The sequence below is a fragment of the Fusarium tjaetaba genome (assembly GCF_013396195.1).
Source record: "Fusarium tjaetaba strain NRRL 66243 chromosome Unknown NRRL66243_c0000122, whole genome shotgun sequence".
Classification (NCBI taxonomy): Eukaryota; Fungi; Ascomycota; class Sordariomycetes; order Hypocreales; family Nectriaceae; genus Fusarium; species Fusarium tjaetaba.
In genome coordinates, this window is record NW_023501318.1 from 124,682 (window position 1) to 141,284 (window position 16,603).

A 16,603-nucleotide genomic window follows, 5' to 3' on the forward strand; every position below is an offset into this window, starting at 1 on the left:
CTGCTTTCATACCAATAAGCGCACTCGCAACCGCGCCTCAGCCTGAAACTGAAGGGTCCAAACGCCATCTCAGACTTTAATTCAACCCTCCCATGGACACAAACAACATCACCAGGGCCATAAGGTAATCACCTCAGTTTTACTTTCGTGAAGCTGCTGTCGTCACTTGTCCCTATCGTCGTCGTTACACAGAAGCCAGACTCGGGCTTGCGACTTTGTTTACTTTTCGTTACTTTATTATGGACAACATACAAGCAGCCACAGTAACACTATCTACAGACTCGCCTGGGTGTGGTGTAAGTCCATCTGCATCTTAAAATGAACTGCAACCTCGTGCTGCTGCAAACGCAAGCTGGCTCGTGCCCGGATGTCTTTGACAAGACGCCGTTGACACCATAGACAGAGGGGAACATTGCTTCCTTCCAAGAATACACTCTAATGATGTGAAACCAGGGAACTCTGACCGAAGCATGAAAAACACGTCGGCCCATCGAGCTACGTATCAGCACCAACATACCTAAACAACAGCCATGTTCATATTGGACCGAGTGTCTCTGGGTTTGGGGCGTGTTGTCCCGACAGGAGCCACGTCTACCCCCCATTTTCGAGGTGCCTGCTGAGGACATTGGACCCTCAAGTTAGCGAGTCCCCAGTCCTGTCACCTCCCAACTCAGTTACAGCTAAACCACCCAGGGCTGTGGCCGCGGGCGGGAGGGGTGCACAGCCGGTGAGCCAGCATGCAGCGATTGTTGACAGGGGTAAATTGGCCCCTCCCTTACCTCTTCCCCTGTCAATCAACCAAGATATTGCCCTGTTACTGGAAGCTTTCTTCTTGCCGTGTTTGTCATCTCAATGCCACCACGGTCTGGGTAAATGGGATGCATCTTTCCCCAGTTTGGTGGTGTCATTATTAGAAGTCAATGCGTTCACCAGCGCAGACTTAACGGCACATCGAAGACAAAGCAACGGCGGACCTCGGGGTCTTGTCCTTCCGGAATTTGAGCTTTGTTCATGTGGTTGTGCAAGATAAGACGGCTCATTTAGTGTGACCCGGTCAATCTGGTTCATGGTTGAAAAGATGCATGGATGTCTATGGCCACGTTTATGATACACCCGTAGAATGTGCAGAACACCTACGGAGTAGGTTCCCACTTATATCGCTATCAAGCTCAAGATTGAGCGACATGGTAGAACAGCTCGCCTGCATACAACAGCTGGGAATAGACACAAAGAACAACCTGACTTCCCAGATTATTGGGCTCCGGGATCGATCGAACGGCCCGCTTGCATCTACAGGCCTAATAAATGGCCCCCACCGCGGACATACAGGATGGGGAATTAGAACTGAGATATGCGCTAGTCAAGGCCAGTTTGACGATTAAGTGAAACTACAACAACTGCACAGTTTCAAGCTTCACGGAAATACATACTTGTACTTGGAGCTCAAGGCCAGGGGGCTTGTCGACAGAAACCAGGCATCCTGCGAGTGGAGTCATGGCTTGAACTCTGTAGTCCACATTAGGGATGGCTCCGCTTGGTTCCAATGCTTGGATATCCTTCTTGTCCCAGCAATGTTTCATCCCTTCTCATGGTCGTACAGATTTAGCCACGGATGAGCACGACACTATGGGTCAATTGCCAGAGACAGATGTTAACATCGTTCAAAAGTAATCCCGGCAGCCTTCGGGAACTTGCCAAGGGCGAATCTATCAACAACCAGTTTGGCTTCTAGTCGAATTCTGAGATAGCAGAATAGCAGAATCAGGGACCCTCAACAAGAAGGGTATCCCTTTTCTCCCTTCATCGCTAGCATGCCTTCTTCGTTCCCATGTCACCTTTTTCAGGCACCAAAAGGGCACGGCCTCGGCAGGATACCCGTTCCAAAACCGAAGCCCACTTCCACTTGGGTTTCCTCAATCACTTTCAGGATGCGAAAACTGAGACTCAAGCTACTGAATGACCTCATAGTCCTTCATATAACGCAACCCTACTCCGTACCGTTGTGTTGAAAACATTTTCTTATTCCCCATTCTCCATGAAGCGGACAGCCGGATCTCCCAAAGGCTGGAAGGAGAATGCAGGAAGGATGCAATAACATCGTCAATGATTCGTCATCTTGAGTTGTTGTTGATTGAGGAGTGTATCAAACAACATTCAATCGAGGATACGAACATGCTCGTTTCAAAAATCATGGGGGCCATGATCCAGTGTACTTTCACCTACTACAAATCTCACCTCAAAAAAGATGATTCATTCTCGCAAGAAGGGATGGTGTGTCAAACCTCGCATCCCTTCGTTAGCAATCCAAACAAACCACTGTGGATGGTATTTACATTTGAAGTCATCTCGCGTCACCTATCTTACCAATGGTGATCCACGAGCTTCTTTTTTCGAGAATAAATAGGACGGCACAATAAAGATAGCCATCACTTTCTCCGTTGCTGAGACTGACTCATAGCCTTATCGAATGACATGGTGTTGTCGCAGACCTATTGCCTGGTGCGCGAGGATACAGCTTGAAATTTGAAGTTTGACGTTCCCGGATAACGACCCTGGGTCGCATCGTCCTCCAGCCCAATTAGGTCGTCATTGCTCGATCCCGATTGGGCTTTGGCAGCGCATACCTGCAGCAGAGCTTGGGGAACAGGACGTTTTGCACCCCTATGCTCGGTATCCTATTGGCTTGACTAGAGGTGTGTGTGATCAGACCTCGTGGTGATATCGCATCGCTTCTTACCAGTCATTGCACTGATGACGGATATGAGAATCCTTGGAGACTGAACAAACGCTTTGTGCGGAATTTCAATGTGAACTTTCAGCATATCATTGACGAGTCTCAAATTCATAAAGACGGGGATACTGCCTGCGCCGTAAGTTTAATGTGGTTTACAGTTCCTTCAGGCACGGTGCCAGCCATCCAGCGGTACATACGCGGATCTCTTACCCAATCGCTTTCTCAGAGCATCATCACATCTCAGATAGGTACAATCGTGCGCATTGGGGTGATCCCCATCAAACGATTTGTACCTTGCTACCCAAGCAGGAAACCAACATGTGGTCTAACGGCACCACGTGAGTGACGGATTGCGGCTGATGAGCGCAACATTCTCAGGCACAAATTCAGGGTCTTGGTAAAGGAATTACCAAACACATCCGATAGACGAGTCGACCATTCTACAGGACCCAGCCATTGATCTGAAGTTGAAGATGGTGCTAACAACATCTCATAAGTTGTGTCTATTGCAGCACAGGAAGGGCAGCCTCGATTGCTTCTCGTGGGTTTACTACCTTCGGTTCAATGATTTTTACCATTGTGTCTGTGTGTGTAGGAAACCACCCTGCCATGTTCAATATGACAGGGATCCCTGGCATGGCTATCAACGCCAACTGTCCAGCCTAGCCAGCCTTTTTTTCACAGGCCTGCGCCCTCGTCCGTGAGTGAGGTCACCGAGGCATGAGCGTGCCAGACCCAGATATCCATCCCAGCCAGTCGGTCGGGGCTGGTGCGTCTAAAGCCCGTCACATCCCGGTGGTATCACTGGATCCCAAGGCTGGATGCCTGGTATAATGACTGACGCAAGGTCCCTTGGGCAAAATCACGACAACCATTTTGAGAAACCATTACTATTCGACCCAAAACAAAGCTTGGTTCAACCGATCAAATGCGGATGATCTCGGGGGCAATCGAGTTTGCGTGCTGATGTTGGCTTTGGGATCCATTAAATTCTAGACGAAATGATCGACGGTGCCTGATAACTGTCGATACTCATGTGACACATTCAAATCTTCTCTCCCTTCTCAAGACAGACTAAAGTCCTAGACAGCCAGCCACTGTCTAAGCCGTTGGGTGGATATGCTTGTTCGCACTAACATTGAACCCTTGCCTTGAGACAAGGTGATCACTAGAGTCGCTAATGACGAGGGAAGACGATCCCCTGCACGACTGTGTGAAATACTCCGAAAGCAAGGGACAGCTGTTGGTTGAACGCGAATGCTTTCCCCTCCTCCTGAATTTCCTGTTCGGCTTTGCTGATGTGCTCGCTCATTTGCCTGACTAACATGATTTGTCCAGCAAACTGCCTTGCTTCAGTAGGGCTGTTTGTCCCACGGCGTTGAGGTCAGTGAATCAGAACTGCCAAGTTGGCGGCAGTGATGCTTAGAACGGGGGGCTGAAAGCTTGCACCAGATGAAACTACCTCGATATACGGTGCCAACAAATTATTATGCAGACGTGCAGCTCAAGGTTCCTGGGCTAGAGGATGACAACCACACCCTCCCAGATCAACCGCATATATTGAGCAATGATGAGGGTGATCAAGTTTATCATCAGCACCATCGTATGTGATGACGAAGATGACGGTTCACTCTGTTTTATAAGATCAATGGTCGCCTGACCAGCAATAATCTGCCTCTTTGCTGACTTGGCATTCGTGTCGGGTGTTTCAATGGATAAATGGCCCGAGAAAGGGCAATTGACAAACCCTTTCACGAAATTCCGAACTTCACAGCCGAGATGCTGTTGCCATCCATATTGGGGCTTACAGCAGATTGTTCAGCGAGTCTTTCTCAAACAGCGTAATTCGGCACCGTAGGCCCAGCACAGTACTTCATGGTGCCGGCCCTCCGGATCACAACGGAAAAGTCCATAGCGAAATATTGTCTATACCTATAGCCCTTCTACCAAGGCTACTGAGCTCTAATGAATGCCCATCCCCGGTTGTGGCCCCCAACAATGTAGCCACTGTTGAGATCTGGGCATGGAAACTCTTGTCTGTTGTTGTGTCCGAAGATAACCACGAGCCTGCCTGGGACTGCTAAGCTCCGAACAGCTATGGGCACCCATGAGGTGAGCATGGCGATGTGTATCAGAGCCTGTTATCACTTCCTTGGTGAGTATTGGAGAAGTTTATCGGATTTATATTCTGCAAGCCCAGAATTGTTTGCGCATTGAGGTTCTCATCACTGTCACTGGGCTCGTCAGTGAAACAGCGTTACATTTCAACAGTGAATGCAAGAAGCAAGGATTCATTGCAATGCAATTGGGGGCCTTGTTTATACCAAGAAAACGGAAACTCGTGTGCCGCACTCTTCTCCTCTCTCCATCTTCTCCTCTTACTCTTCCTCTTCCTCTTCATCTTCATCTTCATCTTCATCTCGGTCTTCGGATCCCAAATCGTTGGCATCATCAACAACATCTGGAGTGGATATCCAATACCTACCAAGCTCGAGACGACCCGCTAAAGCTAATTTATCAGGCCTCCAAGGAAACCAACATTACACGATAGGCAGATCAAAAAGGTGAGATTGGCCTGGACCCTGCAAAAAAGAGCTCAGACTCCACACGGGAGATATTTTTGGTCCAACGGCTTTTGGCTTGATAGCTGACTAGGTTCGTTGTAGCTGAAGCTGAAGCTGGGGCTAATTTGTTTGGCTTGATAAATAGGTCAGCAAATAGTTTTCCAATACTCGCAATCACTATCATACCGTGTTCGTTTCGTCCATTGCTCGGTTGTCGGAGAGTTAATAGACTGCCATAGTTGCCGAGATCATTTCTACTCTTTTCATACCAAAGATCTCACCTATCCAAGCACATACAAACGTACGTTCAGCTATGGAGCCCACCAACGATATCAAGGGCCTCATCCGCCAGTCACCGCCCGTCGATGTGTCCAAGCCCTACGATGCCACAACTCTCAAGGGTAAGACTATTGTCATCACTGGCGGTGCTAATGGTCTTGGTTCTTACATGGTTCGCGAATGGGCATCGCATGGGGCAAATATCATCATCGGCGATGTCGCTGACGCAGCGGGCGAAAAGCTCGTAGCTGAACTTACAACTCAGTATCCGGACTCAGCTTTTGCCTTTCAGCATTGCGACGTCACTGACTGGGAATCACAAGTCAGCCTCTTTGAGACGGCTGTTCACGTCAGCCCGCATGGAGGCATCGATATTGTCGTCCCCAATGCCGGCATCATCCTTCCCGACGTCTCTATTCAGTTCGAGGAGCCTACTCTCAAGAATGGGCGTCTTCCAAAGCCCAACACGGCTCAGTTCGACGTCAACATCACTGGTGCTGCCTATACCACTCACCTTGCCATGTACTGGCTCCCACAGAATGGATCTTCCCCGCGAGATCGTTGCCTGCTTCTGGTCGGCTCGCTTGCGTCTCTTTGCCCTTTCCCAACTCAAACCATGTACACGATGAGCAAGCATGCTATTCTTGGGCTCTTCCGCACTCTTCGTGCTACGTCTTTCCGGAGTGGCGTTCGTGTCAACATGATCACTCCCTACTATGTCTCCAAGTCCAACATGCTCAAGCTCCCCATCGAAACAGCCTTCCTCTCGGGCACAGCAGGCGGGGCAATGATCGAGGATGTCATTGATGCTGCCACTCGCCTCATTGCCGATGAAGAGATTGCGGGTCGTGCACTCTGCGTCGGTCCCAAGCTCAAGTCCGCTGGTGTGGATGGTGTGGAGGATGTAGATGCTCTCATGACCGTCCAGGACTCTGAGAACAACGGACAAGGGCGTGCTGTATGGGAGTGCTACGCCGATGACTATGACAACGTTGATGCGTTTGTGAAACGCTTTATCTTACTTCTGAACGCCGCTGAAAGAGTCAAGGGGTGGTTTGGTATTTTCACTGACATTTGGGGCATGCTGCGACGCAAGTGAGCAGCAGCCAAGGATCGCCGAAGACCCCATTGCGGTCGCTTTCGGTATCAGTTTCATGAGCATTTGAGCAGCCGGATTGTGATCGGTCTCTGTAGACACGTCATAGTCAAGGCTTGGTTACACACGAAATCATGTATGTAGACTATTGCCAAGTCATGAGGATAGCATAAGACGTGTCGTACTGGATAACGGGACCGTAGGAATGCACACAAATAGAGAATCGAATGGCTTATTGTCATTGTAAGATAGGATCTCGTATATGTGATGAGTCGTGGCACCAACGGACAAATAGTTGTTCGGTAAGTAAGGGTGATCTGAACACGCGGCTTGTCGCAGCTTCATGCAGTGACTTTCTCCAGGATGGTGACACATGGGATGACGGGTGAATGTTGTGTAACATGTCACGATAAATTCGTGGCCAGACTCCACGGCGGCTGCAATGCAAAGTCAAGCTTGGACAGCCATACTCGAAGACTCGGAGGATAGTTCACGTGGTGTTGCCACACAGGTTCAGGAGAAGTTCCGAGATGCGAGTGAGCCCCAGGGAGTGGAATATATTGGGCAGAAACTAAACGTCACCCTTGTCATATCGGAATAGAAGCTTGGAAATGCCTGCATTTGCAGGTCCTATGTTGCTTCATTCTCGTCGCTTGGTGCATTTCGTATCAATGCAAAGGTTGTCCTACTTGATCATACCAAAACAGCTTCTCATTCATCTCACCATAGTTCAAGAAGGAGAACAAAATACCCATACCAAACCCTGAAAGCAATAAACATGTGCAGAACCTATATCCCAGGTCCGATATCCAACGCCTCCAACGCCGTAATGTGGAATACAATATGGGAATTGTCGATCCCAAAACACCAGTGGCTTAGCTCGAGCATGCGATGCCATGCGATTCGACTCTATTCGATTCGGTGTGATGCGTTATGTCGTCTATACGCGTCGGTCTCGTTTCAATAATGCGATTCGATTCTGCAGCGAGTCTGGGGCCAGCTCGCAGTCAAGTACCGTCTCGCCTCATGAGACCGCGAGGTCGTTCATGTGGTCCTTCCGAGAGCACCAGATAGCTTTTATAGATTTATTTTAGATGGCCGTGATCTGCGTAAAACGTGCTGTATAATGTAAGAGCATTGAGGGGGGGAAACCCCGAGGCCTAGAAAATTGAATTGAGAGAAATGAAAGAAATTCCAGTGCTTAGATGCCATCCAGTGGCCATTGTTCTGAAAGTGGTTCGTTGAGTTCACAGGATCACACATCGCGGTGAATCCTTCTTTCGGCGACGTCGTTGACGTCTGTGAGAACTCCGGCCGTGATCATACTTGTAGTCGTCATTGGGTCCGTCATTCGCGTGCTGTTCGTCCTCCTTACGCAGCATTTGCCTGCAGAGATCGATAAAGACCTCATCAACGTTGGCTGCGGATTTGTTAGTCCAAATGCGGCGAAAGAAGCCATGCATGCATGCATGCATGGGTGGACGGGCAAACCTACTCCTTGTCCTCGCGCTAGCCTCATAGTAGGGTGCGCCCCATCGTTGTGAGATGGAGAAGCCCTTGGCTCGGGGCACAGCGCGATTCTCCTCCAAATCGGCTTTGTTACCGACAATAACAAGAGGTACATTTTCATCGTCTTTTATGCGGATAATTTCTTCGCGCAAACCTGCCAGTTCGCTTAGGGAGGAAGACGATGTGATACTGAATACAAGAAGAAAACCTTGGCCGGTTTTCATGTACAGATCCCTCATGGCGACTGTACCAACATCAGTACGAGGGTCGTGCGAAAGTTGTTGAGACATAGAGGAGGACCTACCGAATTGCTCGGTCCCCGCAGTATCGAGGCTAGTTAGAGGCCGAGTCAGTGACAGCTCTTCTCCAAACACGGATTGAGTGATGAGACAATCAAGGCGTAAAAACTCACATTTCGAGAATAACTTGACGTCCCTGAGACGAGCGAGTCAGTCAGTCAGAAGGGGTCAGGTAGTGGCATTGTTGCCATGCGCAATACTCACATCGACCTGAAGCTGCGTGCGATAAGAATCTTCTATGGTGGGATCATAGCTCTCGATCCACTCATTGTGGACGAACTGGGCTGTTCTCGCATGAGCCTTGTACTACAAAGGGGAAGACAGGGAAGCGTGGTAGGATTGCGGATGCAACGGTGGGACGCAGGCGCAGCAACATGAAGAACATGGGACGAGGGGAAGGTGAAGGCGAAGACAAAGGCGAAGGCGAAGGCCGCGGCCAAGGGAGAGTGACAACTCACCAGTTAAACAACTTTTGCCCACGCCGCCTGTCAAATGATAAACGAGTCAGACAAGTGCACACGTAAGAAAGGGAGAGTCAAAGCGAAAGGGTTGCGTGGGTGTTGGGTATGGACGAACCTGCTCCCAGGACTACCACATGGAGTTCGCGACTAAGTAGTGAATTAGCATCAGGTACAACAGAGCGTCTGGGATGAATAAGCCGAACCTGGGTTGGTAGTGATAATGCCGTGGCATGATGATGATGAAGCTGAAGAAAAAACCAGAGGATTCCGTGATGAGCGAGCGTATGCCGACGCAAGGCGAGTGACAAGCAATGTATGCCCCTCAAAAAACTGTATATCAATCAAGCGATAAGAAGGATTGGGGTTGCTGATGATGATAGTGAAACTGAACGTCTCCAATGCGCAGTCCGAGCGAAGGAAAAACAGAGACTAATAAGTCTGAGAGTCGATAAACTGGCGACAAACAGGTACAGATAGATCGGGGAACTGTTGGTGAGGAATGGGACACTGGGGAAAAAAAAGGCCAGACTGATCGTGGCCGGTTGCGGTTATGTATGTTTCTGGAGCTTCACAGCCTTGAGGTCTGATAGTTGAGCACCCAATCGTATGTTGCGACGTTGAAAGAAACCAGCACGCGCACGCCGGGAGACAAGACAAGACAAGACAAGACACGACACGATACGGGCAGGACCGAGATGTTGAGTCAAGCTCAAAAAGAGTGGTGTGAAAACGAGCTTGGGGAGGAGGGAATAAATGAGACCAAGAGGGGAGATAGAGCCAGCCAGACAGATGGATGACACTAGAACCAAATAACTAAAAATGTCCAGGATTTGTGATGCCTGAAATTGAGTTTCCTCGTTTGGTCCCAGGACCGGGAGTCTGGGAAGCGCCCGTGGCGGCTAGCTCAAGATTTTTCCTTGGGGAAGCGGAGGGCAGGGCAGCCACTGAAGACCAAGGGAAGGGTACGCAAAGACGTACGTACGGCGCCTCTTTTTTTCCTGGCTTGGGTTGGGTTGGTTGGTACTTGGATTCTCAGGGTGCAAGGGAGATGGATGAGAATCGACCGGGGAAAGACGGTGTTTTTTGTTTCTGGCTGAATTAAGGCCAACAAGCACCGCCCCAGGGATTCGAATGCTAAAAAAGAGGATAGTGCTTAAATGTAATGGTTGTCAAGTTTTGGCGTTCTAGAACTGGCTTGAACCGAAAGCAAGATCTTCAAGGCCCGGGACCAGGCTGGATCGGGCTGGACTCGGCTGGACTAGAGCTTGGGGTGAATCGAATATGGCTGGGTGGTCCAGAGATAGCACCTATTCTAAGCCGAGAATGACGGTAATGATGACGGCAGTGACAGTGATGTAAGTAAAGAGGATTGTTGCTGTGTATGTGTTTGTCTGCGTGTTTATATGTCGGGGGTTGAGAGGTGTATTATACCCGCCGCTGTCTGATAGATCGACCAGCTTACAAGGCAGCTTCTCGACAGTCGCAATCAAGACAGGGCGTCAACGAGGCGACTTATAACTCAATGATGACAGGGAGAGAACGTGGCTAAGACCTGCAAAATGAGAAAAGACAGCGTAGCAACAGGCATCCGCATGTAACAACAATGAGAACTCGGAGGGGGAAAGTCAAAAGCAAAACTTGGCCAGGGGTCTTTATAAGAAAGATGTCAAGGTGGAGGGGCCTGATCCATCAATGAGAGTCGGAGGAGTAAAGTCGCAATAGGGAGTCAGTAAAAAAAAAAGAAGGTTGATGGAGCAATGTATCATCGGCAGACTGTGGCAGCCGGGTACAGGGATAAGCTTGTGAAGGGCAACACGACATATGAAAGCGACTGGACAGAATGAGAACCACGAGACAACTGGCGAAATTCAGAGAGACTGAGTACGATATGGGGCATGAGGCGAAAACTCTGGGGCAATTCAGCGCCGCAAGGTCATGAACCAGAGGATGTATCTCGGCAGCCAGTCATCTTGCAGGATTGGCAGCTGTCAATCGATGACAATCAGGAACACGGACAGGAGAAGAATAGAACGAAAAGATTCGGCCAACACGAGCCGAGTTGAGGGTCTCTAGCTGGGGTCCGGTATGGAGGGGCTTGTTGGAGAGAGCAGGATAGAGAATATGGTTGGCTCATGAGTGAGTTAGCTGATTCCAAGTGACTTTCACAAAGCCGCCTGGTCCCTGGAAATATTGCATTGTTCGAGGTCAATAGCCAAATAATCCGAGTTGAGCTCGAACCAGCAGGCAGTGCTCAACTGCCAGTGCCATTGATGGGCTACGGATAGAAGGGGTAAGGAGGGGGACACGCGGATGGAGCGTCAGGTCCCGGTTAATGTTGGTGCAAGGGTATCGTTTAGTGGTCCACTTGCTGTACCAGTTTCGCAACGTTCCTGAATGTCTCGGATCCAATGATTAACAGCGTTGATGTCAGTGCAGTGACGACGTCAACATCTCTTGCATTGCTGACTGAGGGTGCACGACAAAGGAGTGAGGAGAGAAGAGGCCGAGAGCTTAAGTGGAAATCCTTGGACGAAGATGCCACCAGCCCTAGTTGTGATGAGGCCAGATTTCTTTATGGTTTCTGTCGGTATCTTTTCCTCAAGCTTGACTCCAGTAGCTCGGGAGGGCTCCCAATGCCGTAGTTAAAGATGACTGTCCATTGGTCCCCTACAGTTGGAGCTAGGGGAGGGCTAAAGGTAGCGAAGACGACATGGCGGACGATTTGGGCGCTCGGCAGCCTTGGATTGCAGCTGCAGCGGAGTCGAGGTGGGCCCTTGGGAGGATGACAGCAGACCTACGGATACAGCTTGGGGCGTGGATCGGAGAACGTCTTAGGCCTCGGCCACAGGCCACAGCCCAGGGGACGGGGGAGCAGCGTATTTCGCCGCGGGAGAGGAGGCTGTAGCCTGAAGCGTCATTGGGAGCCGCTATGCGAAATACCCGCTTCTAACAACCGAGTGAACCTTAGAACCGGGTCGACCAACAGTTAATCGACGAGCGGCCGCTTGAGAAAGTGACCCGGTCTGGAGATGCTCAAAGTTAAGATGCGGGATAAAGCCAAATTACCAACATCAGAGCCTTCTCGAGCGAGGATTCGCTAACTGCTGTGAGCTATCCGTAGGCCAACGGGAGAGGCTGGCTGCTGGGCCCAGTGTTGAATTGAGATCCTTGCTTTGGCTTGGCTTAGCTTACCTTAGCTGCTTAGGCCCAGGCTTGCTTGACTGCCGGGACCACCAGGAAGAGGATTGGGGCTGGACTGGAGATGGCACGCACTGATGTCACCATCAGGAGTGGTTCCGGGCGATGCAAATCATGATTTGCGTCCGGTGCGATGAGCTGCAATGCAGGATGTAGATGCAGACGAGGATGATGATGATGATACAAGTGGGCACATTCATTGTCTTAGGTACTGAGTGTTCAGGGTAAATTGAAGTCGACCAACCGCTAATTTTAGGCTGAGGCCTGACTGTTTTGGGCCTTTGGCAGGCTACAGGCCGCTGTCAGCACTGCCACGTGCCCTGCTCAGAACAACGGGCTCCAAGTCTCTTTTTCTCTATTCCCACTGCCATTTCCATGGATTGGATCCAATGCCAATGATGCCGTCAGTCTCCATATGCATGCACTGATCCTGCCATATTCAGCACACTTGGACCCGACGTCATGGAAGCATTATTTTAGTTTGCTTTAGTATCTCAAGTCGATCGGCCTGAATGGCGGCCACATTTAGGAGTGTACCTAGGCTCGATCTTCTGTCCTCTCTGTAAGTACTGTACCCAAGGCATCTTGTACTGTAGCTTACCTATCCACCATTACATCTCCACCACGTCACGACAGTAAACAGTGCATTTACGAGTCGAGCGTGTGTCGCCTCGTTCTCCCCTACATGCACATCATTCCAGATCATCCTACACATCACAAAGGTACAAAGTGATTCCCGAGTCCAGACCTGGGTCGGAACAAAGGAGATAGCCTATCTATTCGAAGGCGTAAAAAGAAAAGTTAATGAATCAATAATTACTATTGACGGTCCGCTTGCTCCACTGGTGTACTGTATGTATGCATCCTCACCGGAATGCTTTTTCCTGCCCTTGCGTTGATGTGAAAACTCTTCACCACTTGCATCTGTCTCGATGCCCGGATGCACGGCCAGATTCACATAAACAGATCTGAGGCATCCATACCTAGGTACCCAAGATTACGGAGTAGATCGGTAGTCGAGCCGGGAACATCCCTGAAAGAAACGCTCTGTACCTGCACCGGCTACGGCATCCATGATGAGCTGTTCTGCACGTTGAACCTGCATGGTAACGTCCAAGGTGTCCTTGCATACAGTCACTCTACATGGTTGTACTATATGTATTTGCTCATGTTTCAACAATATACATATTAGGCTGGGATGTGAATCATTGTTCCCTCACTTCCCCTTGAGACATCCATCACCATCGTCGATAGGGGCTGTGAGTGGTATCAAAACAGCCCCCATCTGGGCCCTGCGGATCTAGGATCGAATCGAATCAATCGAGTGACGTTACAAACAAGCCACTCTCGGACCTTTCAGCCCTGCTTAGTTTTTACCCAACGACACGTCAAATATCAGTTCATGGCGCAGCGCAGGGTGAGATCCTCTGAGACTCGGTGTATGTGTGAGAAAAGAAAGGTTTACATGAAACTGATGTCTCATTCCTATGCTACGCATTGCTTGCTCCTCTTCCTGTCTCTATTTGCGTACGCTCTTGAGTTGAAGCGAAAAGAGACAACTTCAACTTCGCCTAACGCAAGATACGCGTTGGCCGTGTTCACGGAGACGTCAGGTCTGGATCTAAGTTGGGACGTACGTCGGCCAACTGGGCCCAACACAGCGGTAGAGGACGGGATGATAGACTTTTCTGGCGCTCGAACAGAATTGCAACCCTCTCCTGTATACGGCCGTACCCTTCTATCAAGATCTAGTCCGGATCCAACGGTGGGCTTGTTAAGGCTGAGCCTGATCAAGTGACAAAGGCAAGGGAAAGTCAATTAAAACATTGACAGCCAACAAGAGGCCTTGGCCGGGGTAATGTTTAATTGCCGATCATTTAGAGTTTTGCTCAAATCGGGTCATTTTCCCTCCTCCCCGTTGTAATCTTGTAATCTTGGATCTGGCTCCCGTTCCCACTCCCGCTTCTGACGGCGGAATAACTCCCAGCCAGTAGACGCTCACCAACACTCATCATGTGCCAACATCAGTAATCGACCAGGCGCCGCAAAAGGCTATCTAGACTTATCTTTGATGTAATTTTATTGATTCATCTCGTCTATCAGCTCGCCACAATGCTCTTGGCTGGATCATTTTCGGCAGGAATGTGCAATTGAGTGGGTGGGAGGCCTGGAGCCTGGACATTGGGTAGTTTTTCACGGTGCTAACGATGGAAGGCTAAATGTTGACGCCTCTGCAACGTCCCTTAGCGAATGTCATGCAGTAGTAGACAATGGGACGAGGCTCCGAATGTATCTGTATTCGTGCTGTTTCGGAAGACTCGACAGTGTCCTGATATACGGTAGACCAAAGCTCATGTGCTATGCTTGAAGTCTGTCCCATACAGGGTAGCTAGGTTGTTTTATTCACTTTTAACACCAACGCATACTCTTCAACCTTCACACATATTGTAACTGCTCATAGGAGACATGGAAAGCTTATAGATAGGTGTAAATCGAATTCTTAAAGAGTGGCTTGAGAAATCATTCTACAAGAAGACGATGACTTTCTTTTGCTAGCTGATGTGCCGTACGGATGGCAGATGGCTTTCACTCAGTGTAGATGTCCATCATGTGGACAACATATCACATCAAGCGTCAGTGAAAACCCAGATCTGATGAAAACGAGCCCAATTGTATTTTGAGTGGCTATCGCTTCACATCCAAGCAAATCCTCTTATCGAGAAAAGAACAGAAAAGACCTATGTCCAACGCCATGCCATTGCTGCACCCGCAGCCCGAATACCCCCCAAATAAGTATTAACAAAAGAAAAGTAAGTAAACTGTGAGCGACAGTTACATATCCAGCTAATCGAGCCTAATCATCGTTGTTGTTGTTGTTGTTGTTCTTCCATTGCACCTTCACAACACCCATCAGAATTCCCATGATCAATGCAACAAAGAAGATCATCACAGCGCAAAGCGCCAAAGCGAGGATTTGCAGTTTCCTCCTCCGTCGAGCTCTGGCCGTAGCCACAGGTCCCATCTTGTACGGTGCATTCAGACTAGAGCCAGCACTGCTGCCTTGCGGGTATGGCCAAGGCGTTGAAGGCGGATACTGAGGCGGAGGCGGGGAGATTGGCGATGGCGGTGCGAGTGGAGAGTATATCGCTGGCGGACGGGACGGATCGTATGGAGGAGGTGGACCTGAGGGTAAAGCGGGGGACCATGGCGATGGTGCTGGACTGGAGTATGCGGGGATACTGACGCCGAAGTGTGTTGGCGGTGGTGTTGAGTAAGCCTGTGATGATGGTGAGGATGGCGAAGCGATGGGAGTAGCCATGATTTGAGGTGAGTGATCGCCGGGTCGATAAGGAGAGTCGTTGGGATATGCGGCGTCAGGAATCGAGTCTGATGGATGACTTCCATGTCGAGTGTTTGGAGCGTCCATGGTTAAGCTTGATTATGATTTTAATGAGATGTAATGTGTTGTGGTGTTGTGCTGTGACGAGGTGACTTGAGGTGAGGTTGAGAATTATATCGTGATGCCCGAATAAATGTCGCAGTCGCACAAACAAACAACGAGCTCCTTCAGATCCGTCAACGTTTCACCAACACCTCATCCAACTTCACCGATGAACTCTTTGTCGTTTGTCGTCACGAAGAAAACAGAGTCTGTCAAACGTGTCGCGCATCCATAATATCCCGCCCAAGAGTGTTCGTTCGTTTCGTATAAATTTGCCCAGTTTCGACCCCGATGCTCCGTCTCAGAAATCGACACCCCGGATAAGTATCCTCTATTTTGCTTGTTTTTCGGCAGAATGCATTGAAGGTCGAGGATATTGGATAAACAGACCACTCTCGCTTTGTCGTTAGCGACACCTGGCGAGATACGAGCGTGATATTTGTTTGTTTGCTACCGGTAAATGAACCGTGACACAAGATAATTAAAAGGAACGGAATGAGCACAACAGAAAGCAAACAACAGTGAGATTGAGGCAAAAATGGCGTGAGAAAGAGTGAGAGAAAGGGAAGAGAGAACGAACGGTAAGATAAGAAGCACTGCCCCCTTCTCACGGGCACGGGAGCTATAACAAGGATTGGCACAGACGAGAGAGGAGTCTCCCAAGAGAGAGCCCTTCAATTGCGGGGGACTTTCCTATTCCTCAACTTCGGGGACCACTCTCTGGGAAATAAGACGAATTAATGGTGTCCTGCACTGCCCCCCATGGCGCCGAGCCCATGACAGGGGATGCGAGGAACGTGGTATCCGTATCTTGGAGAGAAAAGATAAGAGATGATCGACTGTCAAGGCTTGGCTAGAGAAATCTGACCATGGAATAGAAAGCCATCAGTATTCCTTTGCGTTCGTGGCCACCAAAGATCTGACAAGCTTCGGTCTCGGCGGCTTCAGAATACGAATATAGCTTCACTGTTTACGAGGCCTCTAACCTCAGAAGAGGCACCGTAAACTAGCACCTTTAGTT

The 16,603-nt window shown here is 49.6% G+C and overlaps 3 protein-coding genes across 3 annotated transcripts; 1 reads left to right on the forward strand and 2 right to left on the reverse strand.

Moving 5' to 3' along the window:
- Window positions 1-5,611: 5,611 nt before the first annotated feature.
- On the forward strand, window positions 5,612-6,676 carry FTJAE_6239 (short-chain alcohol dehydrogenase; the record flags this gene model as incomplete). Its single annotated transcript, XM_037352830.1, has 1 exon — window positions 5,612-6,676. One exon carries the CDS (start codon window positions 5,612-5,614, stop codon window positions 6,674-6,676), a length of 1,065 nt encoding a protein of 354 aa, XP_037206640.1.
- A 1,244-nt stretch (window positions 6,677-7,920) lies between these two features.
- On the reverse strand, window positions 7,921-8,472 carry FTJAE_6240 (ras superfamily; the record flags this gene model as incomplete). Its single annotated transcript, XM_037352832.1, has 2 exons — window positions 7,921-8,093; window positions 8,169-8,472. 2 exons carry the CDS (start codon window positions 8,470-8,472, stop codon window positions 7,921-7,923), a joined length of 477 nt encoding a protein of 158 aa, XP_037206641.1.
- Window positions 8,473-14,994: 6,522 nt separating this feature from the next.
- FTJAE_6241 (uncharacterized protein) lies at window positions 14,995-15,567 on the reverse strand (the record flags this gene model as incomplete). The annotated part of the gene is made up of 1 exon (XM_037352833.1): window positions 14,995-15,567. The coding sequence occupies one exon, from the start codon at window positions 15,565-15,567 to the stop codon at window positions 14,995-14,997; it is 573 nt and encodes a 190-aa protein (XP_037206642.1).
- Between the last annotated feature and the right edge of the window lie 1,036 nt (window positions 15,568-16,603).